At 40.3% G+C, this 25,927-nt stretch overlaps 1 protein-coding gene across 11 annotated transcripts in view; it reads right to left on the reverse strand.

Annotated features, from left to right (window-relative positions):
• Positions 1-25,593, reverse strand: part of myo5aa (myosin VAa) — a 58,712-nt gene extending 33,119 nt beyond the window's left edge. For 7 of the 11 annotated variants that reach the window (XM_044193954.1, XM_044193944.1, XM_044193935.1 and 4 more), the window contains exons 1-6: positions 20,178-20,317; positions 10,020-10,130; positions 8,265-8,436; positions 7,051-7,195; positions 5,794-5,950; positions 3,253-3,396 (exon numbers count right to left, since the gene is read on the reverse strand). In XM_044193954.1, the coding sequence (XP_044049889.1) occupies positions 3,253-3,396; positions 5,794-5,950; positions 7,051-7,195; positions 8,265-8,436; positions 10,020-10,130; positions 20,178-20,210 (762 nt within the window). In that variant the 5' untranslated portion in view covers positions 20,211-20,317. Of the gene's footprint in view, positions 1-3,252; positions 3,397-5,793; positions 5,951-7,050; positions 7,196-8,264; positions 8,437-10,019; positions 10,131-20,177; positions 20,319-25,333 lie in introns of those variants that run through there. The other 4 variants (XM_044193874.1, XM_044193892.1, XM_044193865.1 and 1 more) reach the window with 2 other exon arrangements.
• Between the last annotated feature and the right edge of the window lie 334 nt (positions 25,594-25,927).

Raw genomic sequence — 25,927 nt, forward strand, 5'->3', positions numbered from 1 at the left:
TTAATTTACCCAAAATAAATATCAAAAACTTGTCAAAACTTTCTTCAATCATTTTCTCTTAAAAACAAATAAATGTAACAAGAAACAAAGTATGTACTGCAGGGCATTATTCTGCGACAAAAAATATATTTGTCTACTGAAAATATTATAATATTTGAAAGAATAAATGAATACATTACCCTATTTCTAGAAGGTTATTTCTTATGTTACCATTTTAATTCTACTTAATTCACCACCTTATTTTAGTGTTTACTCACAAACTACTTTACTTTAATCTGCTCACCTTGCTTTTCCTTCAGTTCTCTTTTCCCCATGAACACACGCACACACCTACACCTCTCTTCTCTGTACATACACACACACACGCCGGCTTGCCCCGCCTGCCTCTTTCTGTTTCTTTCTCCCCGTATGTGTCTGCACTGTTGACTTTCTTCATCAGCACTATGTTTTATAAAGTCACCCAAAAAACACAACTCCCGTTTTGGATTCCATTTTCACAACAGCATGATGTCGCCTATTGAATCGATCGAAACCAACGTGGTACCGAATGACATCGGCACCAACAGATGCTTTTACTAAACAACAGCATAAGTAGGAGACACACACTCTCTCTGTCTCTCTACAGAGCATATGCGACTATCAGTAGACCGCAAGGGAGGTGTAGAGTGCGGGGAGATTGTGGGTAGCAAGTTTTAATACTGCACAATATGCAAATCAACGTATTTCCGATTACATCGATGAATCGTCCCAGCCTTAAAGAATATTACATGTGTATTTACTACACGCACAACACAAGATGTGGCCCACCTGTACATGTATTCCCATACCCATAAAGAGGTACTACCTGATAGATCATACAGTAAATGGGCATAAATAATACAACTGGCCAAAAACTGCATACAGACAGAAGTGCTTGTACAGTGAGCAACATCTGGAGCTACTGATTCATTTCCAGTGAAAATAAACAACTCAAAAGGTTAAAAGGATGTCAGCAGTGGGCTGTAAAGCTGGAAACAAAACAGTTACCTGTGTCCTACATTGGTGCTACTACACCCAAACATAGAATTCAAACACACACACCTATAAATGGGTGGTACTGGAGCCAAGCATGTGAAAAATGTGAGGAGGAAAGTAATCACGTTTTTCCGCCAACATCCTCATTCCCCAACAGTGCTGTCTATAAGAGCAGAGTGTGTGTGTGTATGTACATGAGCGCACTCATGTGTATATGTGTGTGCAGAGTTAAACTATCCTTGTTCTTTATCTAGACGCTGCCCTCGTGGCTCCACCAGTGAGCAAATACACCTGCTGAATATACAATAAAGTTATAAACTTTATCTAGACAGAACTTGGACACAAGTGTACAAACCAGAAAATATAAAGTTATAAGATTATGAAAAAGCACAAAAAACTGGTTTTGAGCTTTTATGCTTGTTAAATATGTGCACTCATTTGGCTTCTCTAAGACTTTGTGGGGGCTGTAAAGAGAGAGAAAGAGGTATCCAAAAAGAGATTTAAGCAAGAAAAGGACATAAATTCATCATTCTATCATTACTTGGGGAAGAATGTCTTTGACAGTGAAGAGAGAGAGAGAGAAAGAGAGGGAAGAGGAAAGGAGTGCCGTGCTGTCACCAGTGTGACAGATGGATCGTTGGGTATGGGGTTTACTTTGTTTCCTTCTACTTGTCTTTGTGGAGAAGGAATAATAAATAATAATAAAACTTTATTTATAGAGCACTTATCAAAACAAAGTACAAAGTGCTTCACAACAAGAGAAATAAAATACCACAGTGAATGATGTCCCCCTTAGTTTTCATCCTGGACTCAGGAACAGACAGGAGACCCCTGCCCGAAGATCTCAAACTATGTGAAGGTTCATAAGGGATTACAAAATCAAAATATAATCTGGAGCCAGGCCATGAAGAGCCTTAAAAGTAATTAATAAGATCTTAAAATCAATTCTAAAAACAAACAGGGAGCCACTGTCAGAATCAGAAATACTGTATTGATCCCCGAGGGGAAACTCTTTTGTTACAGCAGCTCACTATCACGTCAGTGCACACAGGAATAGAAGCAAAAAATATAATACACTATAATACAGGTCAGAAAATAAATTAAGTACCAAGTGGGTATAAGTATAAAATTAAAATAAGTGTAAGTACAAAGTGGGTTTACCAGTTGATGATAATAATATGGTATAAAGTAATAGTGCATGAACTGTCAAGTTAAGTGTAGCTTATTAAGATTATAATGAGACAGAGGATATTGCACAGCAGTAATTATATATAAAGAGGCTAAAACAAGTGTGATGCCGTCGTACTTCTTGGTCCTGGTTGAAAGCCTAGCAGCTGAGTTCTGTACAGTCTGCAGTCATGTCAAAGTTTTTTGATTAAGACAAGTGAACAGCCTGTTACAATAATCAAGGCATGAGAGGAAGTTATTGCTGCATACTTCTTCTGCTCGAAAGGTTACAGTTAGGGTGGTTGAGTCCTACTAAACAGACTGCTTTGGTGTGTGTGTGTGTGTGTGTGTGTGTGTGTGTGTCTGGTTGACTACACTTCTTCATACTTGTAAGGACTTCAAGCATAAAAAGAGCACTAGAATATTAATATTGCCTTTATTTGATAGTTATTGTAGAGACAGAGACAAGAAATGCAGAGAGAAGGGGGGCATGCTGCAAAACACGTTAGAAATAGAGTGTGTGTGGTGTAGTGTAAATACATTACTGCTGACAGGCTTTGAGGACTCATATAGCTCCAACAAATGCAATAACAAATTGAAGAGGATACTTAACAGACCCTTCAGGAAATTCTCTTTCGTCTATAACCCCGCAAGACGCAAGAGTGTAAGGTCAGCTAAAGAACTGTGTGTAATCATGAACAACACGTTCAAGAATATGTTCAAGGACACTTCAGCAGGAACAAAATCTGCTATCAGGAACCCAGGCTGAAGGACACAATAATGCCACTGTGACTTTAAGCTGTGCTTTGAAAAGACTGACAAACTCCACAAAAGTGGTTACTGCATGAACCTTATATAAGCTTAATATGCTGTGTGTCAAGTCTATTCAAGAGTGGAGTTCAGAATAAAATGTAGAATTGTTCAAAGGTTAACTTTGTGCATGTATCTGTGATAGCAGAGGCAGGGTAAAAGACTGAAACGAGTGCAAGTCAATGAAATATCCACACAAGTAGAACAAAAACACCTCGTGTGAGCGTTCATGCAAACTTGAATGTGCGTTTGTGTGCTCACCTGAAACACCACTCGTGATTTCTCCAGCAGATATGTTCTCATGTTTGCGCCGATAATACGGAAGCGGTTGTCGAAGCCGATCTCGATGTATTTCCCAAAGCGACTGCTGTTGTCATTTCGGGTGGTCTTTGCATTTCCAATGGCCTGGGTGACAGAAGAAAAAGAAAAGGAAAAAAATAGATGCAACATATTATAGTGATAGTGTTTAAAATGAATTCAACAGCATATTTTTATTTAAACGCCATTTGGCTTGAAATTTACTGTGCACAAACGGTAGTTCCAATTGTCCCAGGAAACCACAACAGGCGACTGCTTTGGACAGAGCCAGGCTAGCCTTTTCTTTAAGGCTATTTATTGTCTATTTACCATACAGACATGAGAGTGATATCAATCCTGTCATGCAAATCTCAAAAGTACTATACACCTGATTCTCACACTAGTACCCCAGAACCTCTCATACTGTGGCTTACAACCAGAAATAAGCTTAAGATTATTTGTGGTTGGTCCACACTTGACAAATCAGTAGTATGTTTTAATGGACTTCTGTCCTTCCACAGACAAGAGTTGTACAGTAGTTCAGCAGGAAATATCCATCAGCAAACAAATAATATGCAGTCAGCAGCCTTAGTTCAATATACAGGTCTGATCAATGACCCTAGTAGGAATTGTCAGTAGACGGGTGGGGCTACATACAAACACACACACACACACACACACCCCGGCTACACAACCAGCTGGCTTAAATTGTGTGTGAGCACAGAGGGTTCTTGCTGAGTTGGCTGCCAGCTGAGGCGATCTACTGGACCAATTCCAAAACTTTTTGTCCCTCTTAGTCATTTAGACCCCAAAATATGTAAAGATAGGGTCCAGGTTTAAAAATACCAGAATTACCCTTTAAGGCCAAACACATAGCCTTTCACTGCAGACAAGGAGTCCTTCAGCAGAGCAGGTATTCCAATCTCTGCCTGCATCAGCCAAACACATATAAACACCATGCGCAAAGACTCTCCCTCTCACGCACGCACACACAGGTTTTGTAATATTGAAAAGCTGATGCAACTATCTACTCTGCATCCAGGCTTAGAGGCTGAAGTGACATCACTGCGACGAAAGAAAGCTTTCTATTCATTCTTTCAGCTCGTCACTGATTGGTTCGAGGTGAAAGTGGTGGCTGGGAGGACGAGAGTAATGTTAACAGTGCGGATGGAAAGAACAGAGCGGGTGGGGGATGGGAGGGAGGGTGGGGGTAGTGGCATATGGGCACAGGAGAGCTCTCCAACCCCTCCTGTCCTTATGACTCCATAGGAAGAAATACAACACACACACAGTGAAGGATAAGACCTGTGTAATCACAGCTCCAGGCCAGAAAGCCACAGATTGTGGTGGAGAAACTGAAGGGAAGGGAGTAAGTAAATGCCAGTGGAGATGAAAGCAAAGGAGCGAGACAAGAGGAGAGGAGAAGGACAAACGGCATGACATTCAGCCCATATCATTCACAAATCAACTAAGCTTGTGAGTATACCGTAGAGCAGGCCTATTCAACTGGCGGCCCGCAGGCCACATGCAGCCCAGAAGCAACCTCTGAGTGGCCCAGCATACATAAATCGGATGTATGACAAAATATGTAAACTACATATATAGTGTATGGAAGTAGCTAACGAGTGAGCCATCTTGCTTCCTTCTCATCTCTGTTGAGAGTTACACATGCGCAGTACCGATCGGCAGGATGTTTACGGATGTAGCGACACCGCCAATCATATGTTTCGCAAATCAACGTTTTCTCATGTGAGTTCCAACCAGGCTTAGTAGCTTTTCAAAACGTCTGGCTATTGACAGTCACAAGGGAAGTGGGAAGTGCTCTAATGAAAATATGTCTCTGTCAATCCTGAAACGTAAATGAAAACCGTCAGTTTAACCGTGCCTGGACTGGACAAGTATTTGTTTATTTTACCGCCATCTCCAAATGCCTGCTATTTTTTCTTACATTCATTTGCATTTGTTTAAAATTTGTCATTACCAAAAACTAAAAAAAAAAGGTTTTAAAATGTCTGGCCCATCTACATTACCTGGTTTTAAAATCTGGCCCAATTTAATTTGTAATTGAATAGCCCTGCCGCAGAGTAATTGAGCCAAGGAAATGAGCGTCTATACACAAACTGCCAGGAAAAATGACGCAAGACTTTCACTTTGAAGACAAATTCACAGCTACAGAACAGAGCTTTTTCCAGCGCTTCACACCCACAACACATTTCATGTAAGTGTTTTGACCTGTAATTTTAAGTACAAGGGCCGTACAAAGTTGCATCAAGTGAGTGGAAAAATCAGTAAATCTAGATGGTGATTCTGCATCCACTGAGTTATTTAAAAACAGCAGCACAAATTAGAAAGAGATGCTCACAAAAAGCTTAAAACTAAAATATTCATCATTGTATATTTTAAGAAATGTTCTGGTTTTCTTTAAGTGTCAGTAGTAAACAGCTTCTTTTTAAAGCATTGAAAGCAATCCAAGGTCTTTCTCAGCAGACAGCCTCCAGTCCTTACCTCCATGATGGGGTTGGAAGCCAAGACTTTCTGCTCTACGTTGGCCTCGCTGGTGGAGCCGCTGACCGTAGCAAAGTATCTCATGGCGTATTTGGCTGACACCGTCTTTCCTGCTCCGGACTCCCCACTCACAATGATTGACTGGTTCCTCTCATCCCTGACAGATTGAACGGGGAAAAAACAACAACATAAGGACACTGCATATATCACGTGTTATTGTACGTGTGAGACAGATAGGATTGAGGCATGTTGAAAATTGTCACCAGTCAAGAGAAGCTAAGTATTGACTCTGACTGACAAAGTTTTGTTAGAAGGGTGTTTTTAGTGTTACTTTAGTCAATGATGATGAAGATAGACAGTTCCAATGCCTGCAGGCAGAGCAGGTGTTAACACACCTTATAACCCCGTGTTCCTCTGCATGTTTTAATATATAGCGGCAGGCTGCCCTCCTCGTTGTCCCAAGAACTGAGACAAATTCCTGAGGCAACACTGCCTCCTCCTACTGTGCCACCTTTCTTTGGAATAAACTCCCAGCTGCTGGTAGAGAAGCTGGCTCTGTTAAGATCTCTCTTTTTTTTTGCAATTGGTATTTTTCCACTTATGGCTCCTATTGCATCCCTAGCCCTTTGAGGAGTTAGGATATTTGCTTAAATTTTCTCTTTATATATACACTTTAGTATAGATTATGAATAGGATTAATTGTACAGCTCTACTCTGCATGTAAGGTCCTCTCACATGGAGTAGTGCAACTGTATGCCAACAGTGCTACAGTGTGTCACACTGGACATACTGAAGGGTCACTGCTGAGTGCTGCCAGCTTCAACTAAAAACTGCCCTGTGTGAGAGGAGAAGGGAGGGAGATCTGAGTGCTGATTAAAGTTGGTATACAGTACTCTTAGTATATATGTGTATGCTAGTGAACCAGAGAGAGAGAGAGAGAGAGAGAGAGAGAGAGAGAGAGAGAGAGAGAGAGAGAGAGAGAGAGAGAGAGAGAGAGAGAGTGTGTGTGTGTGTGTGTGTGTGTGTGTGTGTGTGTGTGTGTGTGTGTGTGTGTGTGTGCACGCGCAATTTAAAGAGCAAGGAAGAGAGAGGTTGGGACGGTGAGACCCCCATGAGCCTATTTCTGGTTCAGCTTTGACCTACAAACCCCGAAGAGAGAGGGAGGGCTGAGCAACAAGGACGCCAGAACCAAGGCTACTCAGGTAACATACGCACACGCACGCATGCGCACACACACACACACACACACACACACACCTGGCCATCTGTTTGTAAGCCTCCTCTGCCACGGCAAAGATATGTGGGTCCATGTCTCCCATGTTCTGACCGCTGTAGGCATTGATGATGTCTGCTCCGTAGATTGGCAGTGTCTCATACGGGTTGATGGCCACCAGAACGATTCCTACGACCCAGAACACAGAAGGAAAGTATGAGCACACCTGAAGCTGAACTGGGCCACATTAAACAGGTAACACACTGAGATGCTTCTTTCCAAACTGAGAGGGTATGAATACAGTATATGCTGCATATTGTTCATTATTTGTTGTTCATCATCAAAACTGAAGGTGCTTATTTAATAAAACACAGCATTGCAAACAAAAGAAAACAAGACCCTGAGCCCACATTGTTCTTAATAAAATGGACAAATATGTGCATATGGCTGAAATACAATGTGTAGCATTTTCCTAATTTCATATTTGTAGCAAAAACAAAACTTTTAAATATAGTAAAAGTGGTGATTGGAGGGTTTCAAGAATAAAGTGACTATTTGACTGAGAAAAAACAAGATGATCATTAAATGAAACACATCTCATACAGTGTGTTTATGCTCTTGAATGCAGATTTGCTGCAAACAATGCTTTACTATACAATAGTACTAAATATAATACGTAATTATATAATATATATCTTTACAGCTAATAAGGGACACGTTTTATCATTGAGTGTAAAGACAGTGGATAAGCATAGTATAGAGCATTTACAATGTTGGATGGAGACATTACACAATGCTTGACTGACAGTATAAATACAATAGAGGTTGTTGAAGGTCACAGACAGTAAGGCAGTGCTTAACTAATAAACTATAAAACCGTCCACTTTGAAACACTATTCAGCTGAGTAGCATGCCATAATAAGTGCAAAAAGATTAATACGGTTTCTATTGTTTTCAGTGACACAATAAACACAATGGGAATCAATGACAATCTCACCTGTTTACTGTAGTGGATCATTTGAAATTTCAAACATTTTAATTTTACAGATGAATTGTAAAATGTTCTTATGTTGTTTGATCACACAGTTGTGACAGACGAGTACAGGCAGGTGCAAAGGAAAAGGACTCTCTTTCAACTGTTGACTCACTCATTGCTGTATCACTAGTTTTTTCTTTACCATTCCTTGAATATTGGATTTTGTACCAAGCGGTGACAACATACAGCAGGGCTTCATTAGACAGTTAAAGTGCCACCTACCACAATAAGTATAGATGAGCTTGGAGTCGATGAAGCGGACTTTGAGGTTATGCAGCACAGCCGGCTCATGGAGGTAGCTGAGTGCTGTGAGGTCATTCTCGCCCACCAGGATGTCGGGGTTTCGCAGGTAAGGCAGGTTCTTCGTCTTGGGGTCCAGTTTGTGCTCAATGTTCTGAAGATGACCAGGAAAACAGAGCAGAGTTACAAGAGAGATACAGTACATTATTTTGTGCTAAGCACGATACAACACTTCATACATTTAAAGAAAAGATGGTGGATCAGCATAAATCTGACCGTGACCGTGTTAAGACCCTATTACTTATTCATTTACATGCTACATATTAAGATGGCAGTGTATCATGATTTGTACCTGTGGCTTCCACAGATCATATATTACAATATAAGAACTCACATGAAGACCAACTCAGTCCAAAGGCTGATGGATGTTTGAGGTGTCCTGATTTATGATTTTTACACCTGCCAGCCAATAAGATGCAAGTACTTTCTGTGGCCATGTTAAAAATACAACTGTAATGTACTGATTTTCATCTTTGATCAGTCATCCTTACTATGCCAACAGACTACATTCTATGTTTATACTCACCAAATGATGAGAGAGAAACATGCCAATTTTTATTGCTAAAAGCCAAAAGTGAAAAGGTTTCTTCCCCGAACATTAGGTTCAATCAAGTCCTGCGATGAAGTCCATTGAGAGATTTCTTCTGGATGAACATCTGTAAGCTCCTTTACATGTTTGGCTGCTGCAGTTTTTCAGGTCTGGCTGTCTGAGGCTGACTAACAGTGGATAGCCCATCGTTTAAATAAATAATCAGTAACAGATGTCCTCTCCCACGAAAAGTATTCATACAATATTTCATACACATATTGTCAGAAATGTCATGAGACAGGCTACTGATTTGCCATGGCTCTGGAGCAAAACTGCCAGTCACTCAAAGCTGTATATTTTTTGTATTATTCTTTTTTTCAGTTTTGTGTGGAAACTTCCGCTTCATGCACATTTTTTATATCCCTATTAAATAGGGATATAAAAAATGTAAATGGATCTCTTTCTATTTCTGATGATTGTTTGATAAGTATGTTTAATTCTGTTACAAGTCTTTTAGCAAACAACATCAGGAATGAATTAGATAATCAGCTTGCTTGACTGACTAATCAGGTGTATTATTTTGATGATCTTCAACAGCAGCTATCTAGCCTATAAAGGCTGAGCACTCAGAGAGAGCGTAACTCCACGCTCAAGGCTCCACAATCATCTACATGTGTTATTTTATTAATAGAAACCCAATTTTATTGAAAACTGTTGGAGACATTTAACTGCCAGCACCAAAAACATACAGTAACCACCCTGATAGTACTGGCTACATTTACATATGATCACAATAATTGTTAGGAGCAATATGGAAAATGGTCTTGCCAGTAGCATGCATTCATTAACAGGAGTGCTTTTTAATGATTGCTAGAAGTAAGAAATGTGTGCTGGTAGCTGTTTGTATTCAATGCTGAGGAATCAAATTTACTGCTATACATTTAAAATGCTCCTTGGGGCATCTTTGCAAGCTGGTCTCATTTGTGGAGAGTGCTAATGGTAAAACCAATAGCCACTAATCTAGCACTTTGAAGTGTCTTTGAGGCAGAAAGAGAGACAGAGAATGCAACAAAAAGAGCTGAGAGGAGATATAATACAAAGAGGGAGAGACTGATTCCTCCCCATCTTGCTCTTCCATTCATCCTCACCGTTCCATCCTCCAGCATGAGCTGCAGGGAGGCATCGCCATGTTTGTAGTCCTTGTTCAGCTCAGCAGACTTCCACACCTCCTCTGCATCGGGGATCCACACCCGAGCACGCTGAGAGAGAGAGAAAGAAGAAAAGTTAGATAAAGACATGTCACAGCACTTCAGGAATAACAACTTATGCCAAGAGCCAAGGTCGCTACCATCCAAAACCCATCTTTTTCAAGACTTTAATGCCTTCTTTACATTTTGGTTTAGTATACATGCTGGCAGTGTTAGGGTCAATATCAAAGCCATATCTTTTGAAAATTCAACATTTCTATTTGACATATTCTGAAGTGATAAACCCATTTTTATTATTATTATTTGAAGATACAATTGAACTAAAACCCTTTTAAACAAGAGGGATAACAGGAGCGTTCACTTCATTTCTACTAATAGTGTGACCTCAGAGAAAACACTGGGTTTTCTGTTTTCACAGTCATGAGCACATGGTTCATAATGGTCAGTTAAGTTGTAGAAACAAACTGTTGAACAAATAGCTGAAGAATGCTGTTGTGCATATTGTGTGGTCATGATATGCGCGCGTTTGTTTCACTATCCCTGTGGGCAACAGTCATTGACATAATGCTTTCCCTAGCCCCCTAACCTTAACCTAATTGTAACCTGTACCCTAAAACCAAGTCTTAACACTCAAAAAGCAGTCTCTACCCATGGGGACCTCAATGATTGTCCCCACGGTGACAAGTCCCCATTGGTTGGTGTGCATTCAGGTTAAAGTCCCCACTGGGATATTAGAACATGAAGCACACATACACAGTTCACTATAAAACTGTTTCAGGCCTTACAGACTTGTGACTGGAGGCAATCAGCTGATCACAGACATGTGGAAAAACAGTGATGAACACTGGCAGTCACATGACTGAGGAATCCAGATCACAACGCTCACACACGTAACACATGCACGCTTTAACACGCACGGACACACACGGAGGCCTTACTTCTAATGGTTTGCCAGATGCCTGTGCAGTGACCGGCGGATTGAGAAAACCACACACTGACCTTAAAAACCCAGACAGACAAGGCCTGCAGTGAGTGAATGTGTGTGTGCAGGCTGCTGGAGTGAAGACATAAGTCAGTAGTCAAACGACACTGAAGTTGTTTTTCTTACAGTACATTTGACATTACACAAGAGGAAAGATGAGAGGAAATTCAGTTAAGAGGTTTAAGAGGTTCAACGGAACAGACTCTAGAGGGGTTTGTATTCCAGTAGCATGTGTTTTATCCACTTCACCTGATATTGATACAAGAGTGTTAGTTTTGTGCAGAATCCATCACCACATGTAAATTAATCAACGGCGATAAGGGTGAAAATATAAATAAATGCTAAATGGTCTGTACATGTATAGCGCCTTTCTTCTGATTACTTAAAGCGCTTCACACACTACATATCACATTCAGCCCATTCACACACATTCATACACTGATGGCATGCTAACTGCTCATCAGTTCAAAGAAACTAACTTTAACTAACTATCACACACACACACGCACACACACACACACACACACCGAAGGCACAGCCCTCAGGAGCAATTTAGGGTTCAGTGTCTTGCCCAAGGACACTAAGCCACACGTAAATTATTACTTTCAAAAAGAAAGCAGATAAGATATACTCATCTTTTTGGCTTTGTTAAAGCAATATTCTAGACTAAAAGGAAACCCACATTCACGCACGTACCTCCACAAATCACTGCAGGATTTTCACTTTGCTGAGCCTCATTTATTTCAAATACTAGAAAATTATGAACACATACAGTGAAGTACTAATACAGGAATATCTGAATGACACTTTCTTGATGAGGACTTGGGCAACTGAAGCACATGATGATGAGCGTTGAGAATCTTTCTGGAAGTCCAACATCGATTTCATGGTTTCGTTACATAAACCGCTGATGACAATTTCATAGAGGCGAGAGAGAAAGACCTCATTGTAGAAGGGAACTGTAGAGAAATGGATTAATTTGACCCGCTGCATCACTACCGATCATCTGAATCATGACATCATGGTCACACACACATCTTCGCCCTCCCTCCTTCTGTCTGTCTGTCTCTCTCTCGCTCTTTGTATTAAGAAGAGTAGTTGTGTAAAATGGCAGCTACAGGCTCTCAGGAGAAAAAACACAGAAATAAAAGAGAAAGTGTTTAGTCTTTTTTTGTCATGCTGATTAATTTGTAACTTTTTAAAACGGAGCACCATCAACGAAATATATCATATCTATTTGTCATTTGTGAATGCAGAGCCTTACTGGATATGTTATTTACTCCTTCTCTCTCTCCACCCCTGCAGGAACACCAAACAGTGTGATCGGTGTGGTCGGGTAGTGTGCCATTTAGGTTTACCATTAAGTCACAGTTACAAAAGAAGCAATGCAATCTGTCTAAGTCAGAGGACAAAGTTAATAAATACAACACAACCAAATCAGAAAAACTGAAAAAGAAATGAAGGACTAAGGAACTATACAGGGAACAAGTAAATGATAAACTAACATACGATCATTTAAAGTGGGAATGTTGAGGCAAGAGGTGTGTGTTGTAATGTTGATAGTGTTTGTGGAGAGAATGACAGTGTACTAGAGCCCAACCAATACAGATATAATGATATTTGAGAGTTAAATAAAATCTGACAATTAAAAAAAAAAAAACTCAGAACAAAAACAAACATTTTTGAAATCCCACTACACAGTATGTACTGACATTTTACAGTTAAAACTAAACTTGTTAGTGCCATGTTGGATTGTGTAATGGCGACAATGTTTCTAAATTACCTTAAACATGTCTTTGGCATTCAGAATTTCTTGTTAATTATCAGCTGGCGCATGAACACGTTGATATGAATATATCTGTGATAAGCTTATATCAGCTGATAAATTGGCCGGTATTGGCTAATTTTATCTGTCAGACTCTACTGCATACATGTGGTTTTCAGAAAGAGAGATAATGTGTACTGCGTTGCTATTATGTGTGCAGTCAAAGAAAGAAAGAGATAAGCATAAAGTGAGACAGACAGATGGAAAGAGGGAGATACACAAAGTATGTCTATGTGTGTGTGCATACTGAGTTACAGATCAAACAGCAGCTAAAAAGGGGAGACCCTTATAACAACCAGTATGACCAAACCACAGGTCACAACCTCACACAAACTCTCACAACTATATGTATCTGTGAGGTCAAACATCCCTGTTTTACTCCTAATTAGAAACATCTTTTTCTCCCAATTATGATGGATTAAATGAAAACAACTGAATCACCATTTTAAATGTTTGCAATTTCTGTAATAAGCAGTGTCATTTGCAAATAAACAATCTGTGCAATAAACAACAACAGTAATACCAACTGTCTCATTAACACTGACATATTATTGGCACAATCAGCCCGTTGAATAGTTTATATACCTTCTGTGGCAATGTTCAGAAATTTTGTCATTACAACATCTGCCTGCCAAAAACTGACAGATTTATCATAGCTGCTGTCACTTTCAGTAGTAAGTTATGATCGTGTGTCCATCAAATGGTGCATCAAAATATTACCCAATGCATGTCTTTGGTTTCTTGAAAAAAAGAATGAAAGTACGAATTAGGGCAACATTAACTGACACTAAAGAAAATTAACAACTTGCACATTATTATTCAATTCAGGAAACCCATTCTGTTGCTCTCAGTTTTCATCTTCTTTTTTGTGACCATTTAAAAAACAGTGGCCTGCAGGTGGTTTAGTCATTACAAACTCCTGCTGTGCAGCCAAACATTGTTCAAACCGACAGATATTTAATTCAAACTGTTGTGGAGTTCCCAAAGTATTTAAAGATATCAAATAAGTCAGGTTTAACTTTAGGTTTAAAATGTGTACAAAATGATGCACAACACATCTAGAATATTTTGATCTGACAGACTGATGCAGCCATTAATAAATGGATTATCAAAATAAAATTGTTACTGTCTGACAGTGTGGAATAAAATGCTTTTAGCAAACTTAAAGCTATTTAAGGAGAAACAAAATGGGACAACTCTATGCTAAGGGGTTAAATTTACAATCATAGGCAAACATAGCCTCTGTACCTGCCTCTCTCTATCACTACCCATTCCACCATTTCATTAGTCGTTTCACCTTTTTGGTCCCCACAGGAGACAGTCCCAGCAGCCAGCCTCCTAGCAACGGAGGGGAGGGGGGGGGGGGGGTGTAGAGACATAGAGGGAGAGACGGAGGAGGAGGAGGACAGAGGCTAAAAATAGCAGCAGCGGGTTTTGAGCAGCATCACACCTCACAGAGACATCACTGCACTACTGAGCACACTTCCGGATTCTCATAATTATACACACGCACCTGTTTCACACATCAGTAGGTGTCAAGCAAGCATGATTATCCTGAATTAGTTAACGCTGAAATATACTTCCAGTCTGCATATTTATTTTCTTTCTCTTTCCTCTTGAACCAAAACAAAAACACACACATACAGACCTGTGTGTGTGTTTTGGTCCAAGAGGAAAGAGGAATGAAAAGACCGACAGACAGCAATATAATGCAGCTGCAGAGGCCATGAAGCATATTTATAGACCAACAAATTCCCCCTGGATTCAGAAAACAGAGGAGAGATAAAGGATGAAAGTCAACAACACACAGAGACATTTACATGTTTCAAGGACATTATCCTCCAAAATGAAACACAAGCTGGAAAAGAGGAGCGTCTGAAGGCTGGGGAGAAAAATGTGATGAGTCAGAGTGCCGTCTCTCTGTCTGTCTCACAGAAAGATGGATGATGGCCAGGCTTGTGTGTTATGGGCGGCACACGAAGAGGAGAGGGGTGCCAAAAGAGGAGGGAAAAAAAACGTCAGAGCATCTGTGACATCAGAAATCACATTACTAAAGTGTCTCTGCATTGAGCTCGCCCCACATATGCCACATGCATGAGTGTACACACTGTCTATGAACTCAGGCAGCCAATGACAGACTCAATTTTATCTGTAGGTCTGTATTTCCTGTTCTTTTTCTTTACCTCAGGACACTGGGTGTGTGATCACACTGATGCGAGGGTCACATGCTTTCTATGTGATAAATGTGTGTTGTTTTTAAATGTGCAAAACGCAAGGAGGGTTGAGAGCTCAGAGATAGCAATAAAACAAACAAAAAACATTTGAAAATACCAGTTGTATTATGTTCAGTAGATCAGAATTACAACACAGAGAGCATGCATACAAACAATGCAACACCTTCAACTTCCATCTTGTATCCAGTTAGTAGCAGATGTTCTCATTTGAAATGAATGGTGTCATATTCAATGTGATCTCACCCTGACCACGTTTAATGAAGACCCCGTCAAGTGACTTTCTATTGGGGGTTTTTTATTGGTTATTACACTAGATTAAAGAGGCATTACAGAAATTTAATATTGGACTACATATGGTTGTGGGATTCACAAGAGACAGATTAAGACTGAAGCAGCAGTGGCCGAGACTTTTAGTCCTTAGTATGGGTCAAGCTCCAAAAACACTGGATCCTGCATTTCCCATAATGCAACTCGATAGTCGTTCTCAACCTCCACAAACCCAGTTTGTAACACAGGTTTTCTGTTAGACATTTGTAGGCTCCAAGCCCAAGCTGACATCACTATGATATCATCAGGGTTATTTTTGTAAAACTTGTCAAAGCTCCTCCAGAGCCTCAGAGGGCTGGGACTCCTCATGATGAGTAAACTGAATGTATAAAATCGATGGAGTGCCCCTTTATTGTGAACAGAGAGTTATTATTTATGGTAATTACCCTCACTGACTGTAAGAAAATAATTATGTCACTACACTTCTGGCATCTCATCAACACATTTGAATTCAAACAATACTTTGTTTGCATTGTTTTACACTGAACATGCTTACATGAAAACCAGTGCATTGCTACTAGAACACTGATGTTGCTAAATCAGTGTTGTCCTCCAGTTTGATTGACATAATGCATGTTTATTGTATTGAATTGGTAAATAGTACACCAGTTGTCCATGGGAATCCATTATGACTTGAATACTATCCTAATATCTGGTAGATATTAGGTATGCATTGTTGTAATTTTGAGTGGTAGTTAAAAGTAATTGTTAAATTATCCTGCATTTTGACAGATAATATTATCTCTATCATATCACTAGATCTATCTATCTATCTATCTATCTATCTATCTATCTATCTATCTATCTATCTATCTATCTATCTATCTATGTTTTAGTAGCAATGCACTGGTTTTCTGACACATCAAGTATGTACACTTTCCCTCACAGTGGCTGTCAGCAGGTGACTTCACAGCAGGGGAAAGCTGCTCTTGAAGGTACAGGGCAGGGCAGATGCTAATCCTGGTTTAACTGAGACAAAGGATCAGGACCTGATTAGGCTAACTCAGGGTTTAACACCAGCTAATCTTATTCTGGTCAACTACACCAAGATTTCATTACATTCACATATGGCTACTACACCTGCAACAACTGCTAACACAATGGCAAAAGCTTCTACTTGTCTTAATTCTTGTCCTGAAACATACATATAGACAGAAGACAGAACAGTAATAATGTATGCATCTAAAAGGAGACATTTAAGCAGGAGGAAAATAATTGTTATGGATGTGTCTACATTAATTAATTAATTTATTAATTAATTAATTAATTAAAGATGCAAGACTAAAACAGATTCCACCCAAAACTGTGCACCACAACATGTAGCTACGTAATATGAAGAAAGGTGACTAGATGTTTTCATCGTTTAAACTGCCATGAAAGTCACATTCATTTCAGCTGTAAATCTAACCCCCCTTTGCTCTTTATTCTTCTGCAACCCCTCTGTGAGGACATTAGAGCAGACTGAGGTTTGGAGGTCACAGAGATGAGGGCATTGGGAGAGTGTGTGTGTGTACAGTATACTGTAGAGCATGTGCTGTATGTATGTATATGTGTGTGTGTGTGTGTGTGTGTGTGTGTGTGTGTGTGTGTGTGTGTGTGTGTGTGTGTGTGTGTGTGTGTGTGTAGGGCTGTACCTGCGGGGCGGGGCATCCATGAGAAGTGTTTACAAATCTGCACAAAGTCAACAGCAGATTAGAGAGACTTTACCTTGGTAATACTGAGCTCTGAGCTTTCACTCTTGGACTGGCGTTGCTTTGGCCTGCTGTGACTCCTCTGAACCCTCCCAGGGTTTTCTCCAGCTTACACTCACAGTGCCAGGGCCTAAGTGAACACTTATTAGACATCTTAGATGGAAATCATTTCCAATTTGAACCTGCTGATGTATGTGATTTCTGCAAGATTTCCAAAAGTGAGTTGCTCTTTGCATTAGGACTATTGTTATTGTTATTTTTGCATAAAGTCTACAAAATGATTTCTTAATCATATAGCCTATGATCTGTATTATTATCTCAGACAAACGTTATTGGACAGCGGGCCCTTGCTACAACACTGAGACTGTATGTGAATGCGATAATACAATATGCAGGGCTCGACAGTAACGGTTGTCACTGGCAAACATTAACTCTTGGCCTTTGGTTGCCATCAGTGGCAACTGGAGATGAGAATCAAGAACTGGTTCCTGTTCATAATCAGTTCTAAATTGTCCAATCCATCGGAATCGTACGCCTTGTATGATCTTATCAATTCCGTTTATCGATGCCAGCATGCCGATCGCGATTCTCTCCTCTCCTGTCTGCTCCCTGTGTTTCACCAAGGGTGGGGCTGAGCACACAGATGGAGCGAAGTGGACACAGGTGAAGTAAACATTATTCGAGTTGACGGCAACTCGTAACGCTGCAGTGTTTTGTCGGGAGATGCAGTGACTTCAACCAATGGTGAATAAGAAAAGTATAAATAATATGTAATTTGTTAAACTACGAGTAAAGGAAATGTCCGCTAGCCACTAAGCTAATTTATGCTGTGTATAATGCCATAAGCTTAAGCTAATAATGATGACTAGCAAAAAACAATTGTCTATGAACCTTGACAGTAATTACCCACCCAAACCAATCAACCTAGGGGATGGAAACACTGTACTCCATTTCTACATTGTGTTCAGACCATAGACTGTAGGTTCAGACTCAGAGATTATAAAACTGATGCTGAAAACCAGTGTAGGCCTACTTTTTTTCCACATAGAAAATTAATCAGGAATCAATAAATCCATAAAGAATCGGACAGATAAGCAGAAGCGATAATGGCATTGGTATCAATACAATCTATCAGTTCCCATCCCTAGTGGCAACCACTTTTTAACATAAAAAAATAGGGACAGCAAACAGCGCACCCCAAAATGAATATATTTTTAATATTTGTCGCATATTGCTGTTACAGTTGGAACCGGAACCAGACAATGCTGCACATGCTTTGGTGAGTTTACTTGCATGCGCACAGGCATCTGTTTTAGAGACAATGGCGAAGCAAATTAAGTTGTTTGACTGTGGAGTGAAAAGTTCGACTAACCCGCCAACATCACAAACGAAAGCTGGTATTTTGTATCAGATAAAACACAAACTATAAAGAATTTTGTTCAGTTACTGTAATAAAGCTTTTAAATATTCTTTTATGTCACATTTTCATTATTAAGCTGACGTATAATTGCACAGTATCTTAATTACTAAAAATATAAGGTGCCTAAAAATGGCAACCGTATTTTCAGTTTCAGCAACTAAAAGCTAATGCCTGGTTGCCAGTCTGGTAACCACTTTTAAAAGATGGTGTTGAGCCCTGATATGGTAATCCAGTTGGACCAGTCGAATATTGCTCAATCAAATATTACAACTACAAAAATCATCATGGCTGATACATTATCCATGTAGCTAAACTCTCCTCAAATAAAATCACAATCCTCTGCTCTGTTGTGAAGAACTAACTAGTCTAGTGAGTGAAATAATCTTTTTACTTTATGGAAGAATGAGAGGAATTAAGAGAGGGATTCATCATAAAAGTGAATCAAGTGGAAATGGATTAAAACCTTAAAACATTTTACAATTCAGTCTGGCAGAGACAACTACCTAGACAGCTGCAGGGGTATGCGAAAAGTGTTTTGCTCACATATTCTCAGTAAAGCCGTCAATGGAGTCCCAGACTGCAGAAGCCTTGTCACATGATGCCTCTCATGTGAGAATCTGCTGTTTTTCTGCTCAGCTGGGCAGACGCAGCATGATGCCAAGATATAGAGACCTCAGTGCTGGTGGAGAGTTTGGTTGGACATAAGCTGTGCTAGTCTCACTACACCGAATGGTGTTCCTTAACTAGACTCTTGGCACAACTAGCGTGCCAATGTCCAGTGATTGCCAAAGATCCGAGTCACTTAATAAGAGGCTGTGACGCTGCCCAGCACCTAATCACATTAGTTTAGTCAGTGCTGACTCTTGGAGTAGTGTAGCTCACTTCTGTACGTTATGTCAGGGTAGGAGAATCAGTGCCTGAACAGTGTAAATTAGGAAAAGATATACAAAGAATAAAAAGGAAAATAAGCCATGCTAAGCTAACCAGCTCTTTGTGGACACTATTTTCTTGGTTTTCTAAAACTTTCCTTCCCTTGCTGCTACATGCAACATGCAACATGCTACAGCAAACAGTGAACCTGCGGGAAAATTATTTCTATTGCCTTTAGATCTATCGGACACGAACATGCTGCTGGATTAACATTCAATAGGAGAACATACTGCTTTTCCATCTAACCATCTAGGTTGCGTCCTAACCCGCAAAGCCAGACATGCAGTTTTGTGTCTACAAAAGTTGGGACAAACTACAAACAACTTCCACTGATTAAATTTTGACAATCTGAAACAACGATTTTGCTGTTATTCGGATACCAAAACTCAACTCAGGTTAAATCTGATTTGTTGCTACTCTGGAGTTATTACTGCCCTGGTAATTTCAGTGACACAACTTGATTCTACAGAGATGAATCTAGAAGAAGGGTGTGCCAGGACTGGGGCTCCATGCTGCACAAGGGAGAGGCGATATACCAAATTCAAGACCAGAACTTACACATCACTTATCTAAAGAACCATATATAACTAAAAAGAGAAAGTAGCTTCTTTATTTGGCTACATATCTACTTAATCAAAGAATGGAGGGATAGGACAAGAATTGAAAGCTTAAAAGAAGCAAGGACTTACTTGGACAAACATATACTCCAACTCCCGGTTCATGTTGTCTCTTTATCAAGTCTATAGCTCATGCTGTGAGTCTGCTGGTTTTCTGGATGCCTCCAGCCACACGAGCCACAAGACCAGACACTAGCTGATCGAGCACTGAGCTCCAGAACTCGCTGGTGGATGAAATCTTCCCATTGTGTCTGCAGACACGAGCAGCAGTTCCTTGCCCTGTGACAGATGACTGGCCATCCCTGCTGTCTATCAAACAACCTCGATCACATGAGTTGTGAGGCAGACAGACTCTCAGAGCGAGAAAATAGGACTTTCCCACAAACCATTGACATGGCTCCAAAAAACAACTGTCTGACAGATGAGCAGTAAACCTGAGTCTTGTACGCTGGATTGAAAGTGCCCTCTTGTTTTAGGTGGAGCACAATTTATTAATATCCAAACATTAATCAAAATTTTTGTTCCTAAACCTAATATTTGTTTATGTCTGTAACAATGACACATTTCATTTACTTTAGGATACCAGTTGAAAATTTCAATAAACTGAATGATGAAATAAGATGCTAAAGGTTTGTTCCCCAAATCAACACAAGAAATAACTGCTGCACCGTCACACTATACATAATAGTTCAGTATTTTAGCCATAAACATGCGGCCCTCCTCTGTGCATCTTCCCTTGGTGTGTTTGTCTGTGTTGGACAGGACTGCGATGACTACATGCCAGAGCATATACAACATGACTGCGCAATTATCTTAACCAGGTTATCTCAGTAATCCAGTACACATGCTCTCAATTAGAATTGTGGAGAAAAAAATTAACCAGTGACATTAGGTAATGTAAAACTCGCCACCGGATGCAGTTGAGGTGACACCTATAGCACACAAAGCATGACTGTTCTGTTCCATGAAACATTTGCCAATTCACACTAAACACAAAGTACAGCTGAGCCTCATGGGATTGTCATTAGTTTTGCAGGTATTGGGTCATAAAGCAAAGTATTGGACAAATTAAAAATTTTGACCTTTCGTTATTACAATTCATCCTGAGGGGAAACATGAATGTCTGTACAAAATTTTGTGACAACCCATCAAGTAGATGTTGAGATATTTTACAGGATAAGCGAAAAGTTACACCTACTGGTGGCGCTCGAGGAAAAGTCAAAAGATCATCAAAGCCATTAGGATTCCTCCTCCAGGCACCATGAATATCTGTACCACATTTCAGGGCAATCCATCCAATAGTTGTTGAGATATTTCAGTCTGGACCGAAGTAGCAGACCGACCAAGTGACCAATATTGCCATCCATGGAGCCTTGCTGCTGCTCTCATGGCTAAAAATTAGGGATAGGGATAAATTAAAGGTGGTGTTTAAATGTACATTAAACCACAGAATACCACTGCTGTACTGCTCTCTATGGGTTGAAAAAGTCAAGCATGCTGTGCTTTTGGCAGCAGCCAAACAAGTGATGTAACAGCAGGTGTTTTCCTTTCCATCGACTGTTAGCACTCGCTCCCTTACATCACTGCGTGGTGTGTGTGACCATATGTGCAACATGCTTAAAAGTTTCAACCAACCGCTGTTTTCTGACCCAAGAGATTCAATTCTGAGTTAGTCTCCAATCCCTGTACAACATGCAGCTCTTTTAGCTCAGGATCCAGTCAGTCTGACTAGAACCTTTAGAGGTGGGACAAATACTGTATGATCATGCATTCACTGCCCAATTACTGCAACAATATATAAAAATACTTGCTGATACACTGGCACCAACTGCAACTGCAGTGCATTGTTGTGTGATACTGAGGCAGACATGTATCTTTGCTTTCTGGCAGTTAAGCCTTTTGCAAGCAGTAGCACGCCTGTGTGTGCGTGTGTATGTGTGTGTGCGCGAGTTAAGAGGCAAAGACTCCATGCAGTTTGTCACATACTGTTTTATCACAGAGGTCTGTGGAGTGAACCTGACAGCACCACGTACCGCAATGAACATAAAGTATACATCGTATAAATGATTCCAGATATATTAAAAAACCTGTTACCCAAAGATCTTTATTGGTATAAAGGTAATATAATAATAATCGTAATATTATCACATACTTTAAAAGTGTCTGTATTGTACTACTGTCATTATCATGGGCAAGAAGTCATTACAGTAATTTATCGCGCCTTAACCTGGTGAGCATAGTCCATTACAGACTCACTGCCAGTTCCTGCGGAGGACTGACAGCCAATCACAACCGAGCTAAACTCACTGACACAGACAAATCAAGGCTGTCTGAACTGCAATCAGAGGCAACACATCTTTATATGACTTTTCTACTCAGTAAGCTTGTTATGAAAAATTAAATCTGCAGAGGCAATGGTTTTCTTTTCAGTTTAAGATCATGAATCGATGTCTAATCGAGTCTAGTAACTATAAAAATAAAGTACATGCACTTGTGGTACAACAAAACACTCCTTCAAATGCAGCATGTATTTCTGAAACTCAAGGTTGTGTGTTGAACAGCTTTTCCATCTCTGAGTCATCTAACGGAGCCTCGCTTCCATTCACCACCTCTTACTAGTTTTGATCCCAATTTGATTTTTTTTGCAGATTAATGTTTACAACTGTAGCTTCATCCTTCTCCTCCAACCTACAAAATGGGCCTTCACCTCTCTTTATACCGGCGGTCAGGTCAGACAGGAGCCAAACGTAGATTGGAGCAGAATCTGATGCTGTGTGTGTATTTGTGTGTGCATGTGTATGTTTGTGCATGTTAACCAAGCAGCTCAGATCCCCTCAATAAGCTTCTATAAGGCTGACTCATACACACAAAGGGCAGAGTGTTTTCCACTCCTGTGTTGGAAAAGTAAATCACAGAGAGGGGTCTGACATCAGAGGCTGACTTCTAAAACAGACTGTACCATTCAAGGTAGAAACAAACTTTGTGTTCCCCAGCTTCACTGACACGTACATTCAAAGTTCCCCCTATTCCTTTGCAATTAAAACCATTCAACACCAAACAAGACTCTTATGGAATAAGACAGCCAAATTGACGGCTGGCTACAAGCCAAATCCTGCTGGCGGAGGAAAGACATTTAGCACCCTCAGCCAAAATCTACTTGCATTTTGCTGGTGACTCGCTGTAATTTCACAACTAGGTGCTACGTAAGCAGACCCAACGCACATTATTTTTGCTAAAAGCGAGTGAAAGCAGGCAGCAACCCTTTGTCTCAAACTTATAATGCAACCAAGGCTGCAACTAATGGTTGTTTTTTATTAGAGATTCATCTAATCATCACACTACACGTCAGACCAGCATGTTTTATGTGGTTTCAAACCCATTTTCATTCATTTAAAGCCAGCACCACCATTAGGAAGACAGCAAAAATCAATCTAGTCTGTAGGAAGAATATCCTGAAAATTGAAAGGCATGACACTGAACATGCAACCAGAAGAGTTAACATATAAACATATAAATATACACTTCTTTTACCTTCGTGTACAGCTCTGAAAAGTCTCTCGATTAATCAATTAATTGTTTGGTCTATAAAATGTCAGAAAATAGCAAAACAAAACTGCCTAAAGTCCAAGATGATGTCTTCAAATTTCATGTTTTGTCTGACCAACAATCCAAGACTGAAAAATATTTAATTTACTATTATAGATGACTAAGAAAATCGGCACATATTCACATTTAAGAAGCTGGAAACCAGTGAATTTTTTGCTTAATCGATAAATAGTTGCCAGTCAATTTTCTGTAGCTCAATTAATTGAATAATTGTTTCAGCACTAAATGCAACACTCGACTGGTGCCTTTTTGTTTGCCTCTCCTTACAGATCAGAGGTCAGGGTCAGCTACAGAACTGCTTCCCAGGAGCGGGCAGGGACTCAAACATTTCAGCAAAGTGTCCGTTGGCTGACACAGGGTTCAAATTTGTGTCATCTGGTTCAAAGACACGGCCTTTCACCACTTGTCTACGCTAATCTAGAGCACTTGAGACAACAGAGGCTGGAAAAAACTTCTATCGACATGACAGATCCAATTGAAAGTAGACTGGTTCAAATAACAGATACACAGCAGTGCGGCTGCTTAGTACAGATTTAAATAGGAATTTCAATAGCAATCATCATCATCACACACACTGTCATGTTTCCCCTTCCCCACAACCTTATTCAAGCTGAACACACCAGCTTTCAAAGTAGGGGGATGGGTGAGTCATCTCCCTCTCCCTCTCCCTCACTCACACACACACACACACACACACACCACTTTCTTGTCTTGGATTCACATTTGAAATAATAGAAATACAGCAGCACTTATGACCTTGTGAGTTTTCAGTGTAACAGGCCTCCCAGGCAGCAGTGTCATATTCTGTTCAGTGAGCATTTGGGGGCTATAAAGCTACACGGAGGCTGCAGGGCCTCTACGAGTCTAAACATCCTGGAAGCTAAAAGGATGCTAAACTGTCCGGATGCGGCGCTCATCGAAGCATCCCAGCGGTACCCAACCTGCATGACTCGGCGCACATCCCAAAAGAACCGTGTCATGAGCCTCAGGCACGCGCCAACAACAAAATTAAACACTAGCACAAGGCCATGTAGATGCGCAGGTTTGAGCTAACGCCAAATATTATGGTTTAAAATGGTAAAACCAGCGGCTCCATCATGGCTGGCACCGCCTTTGCATCATCCCAGCCCCCCTAGCCTCCAGTGGAGGGATGACGCAAAATATGAAGGCCCGGGAGAAGAAGATATCTCGTTTTGGTTAACAAACAAGGTGACAAATGACAAAACAAAGAAGAATAAAACAGATTTTGTATGATGTAGGCTACCTGTATGAAAAAGGACGACTATAGGGACAAAAGCGACTCTGCTGCATCTGTTGTCTTTTTGTCAGCTGCACCCATTTCAGCGCTGAACTCACATCTATATTTAAACACATCCCACTGCGTGTCAAACAGCATGTTTTATGTGGTTTCAAAACCATTTTCATTCATTTAAAGCCACCGCCACGCTCGCTATCAGAAAGACACATTTTTTTTTCCATAGCGAAAATCACACTGTCAGCATGTTTATAGGGAGGACCTCCTGAAAATGATAAAGCTTTCTGCATACCGCTGAACCTGCGACTAGATTTAGCAGACGTGCTAGCAGCCAGCTATATACATATTAAACATACACTTGTTTTACCTTTGTGTACAGCTCCGACGCTGCCATGACGGTCACTCGCTATGTCCTTTCTCCAATCTGGGCTAAAACTCCGGCAGGTCTGCGCGCTGCATCAGACTCGGTGTGTGTTTACATGTAGCGGAGGAGGAAACCTTTGTTGCTGCAGGGACTCAAGGGGAAGATGTGTCTCTTATCGCCATGATAACGTGAAAAGCTTGAGGCGGCTGCTGCTGCTGCTGAGGTTTCGGTGTCTCACTTTGCATTCTGGGTATGATGGATGAAATGATTCAACGAAGAGGGCTGCTGCCGCGTGGAAAACTGCGCCCCCTGACGGCCAAGGTTTGAAAATACACCAACAAAAACCGTTTTTTGTTTTTTTTGTTTTTTTTGTTCTTACGCCAAAAAAAGTAGCTCCTGAAAAAAACTAACTGGATAGAAAGGACAACTCTATATCATATTTTGTCTTTTTCCTTTAGCAACATGGCTCCAACATGGATATGAATCACATTATGTAAATTGTAAATATATTGTGTTTTCTCTGAAAGATCATTGCTGCAAACTCCACCCTCTATTAAATAAATACAATTATTAAACTGTAATTTGTGTGGGACCCCC

The sequence above is a fragment of the Siniperca chuatsi genome, linkage group LG1 (genome assembly GCF_020085105.1).
Source record: "Siniperca chuatsi isolate FFG_IHB_CAS linkage group LG1, ASM2008510v1, whole genome shotgun sequence".
NCBI classification, from domain to species: domain Eukaryota; kingdom Metazoa; phylum Chordata; class Actinopteri; order Centrarchiformes; family Sinipercidae; genus Siniperca; species Siniperca chuatsi.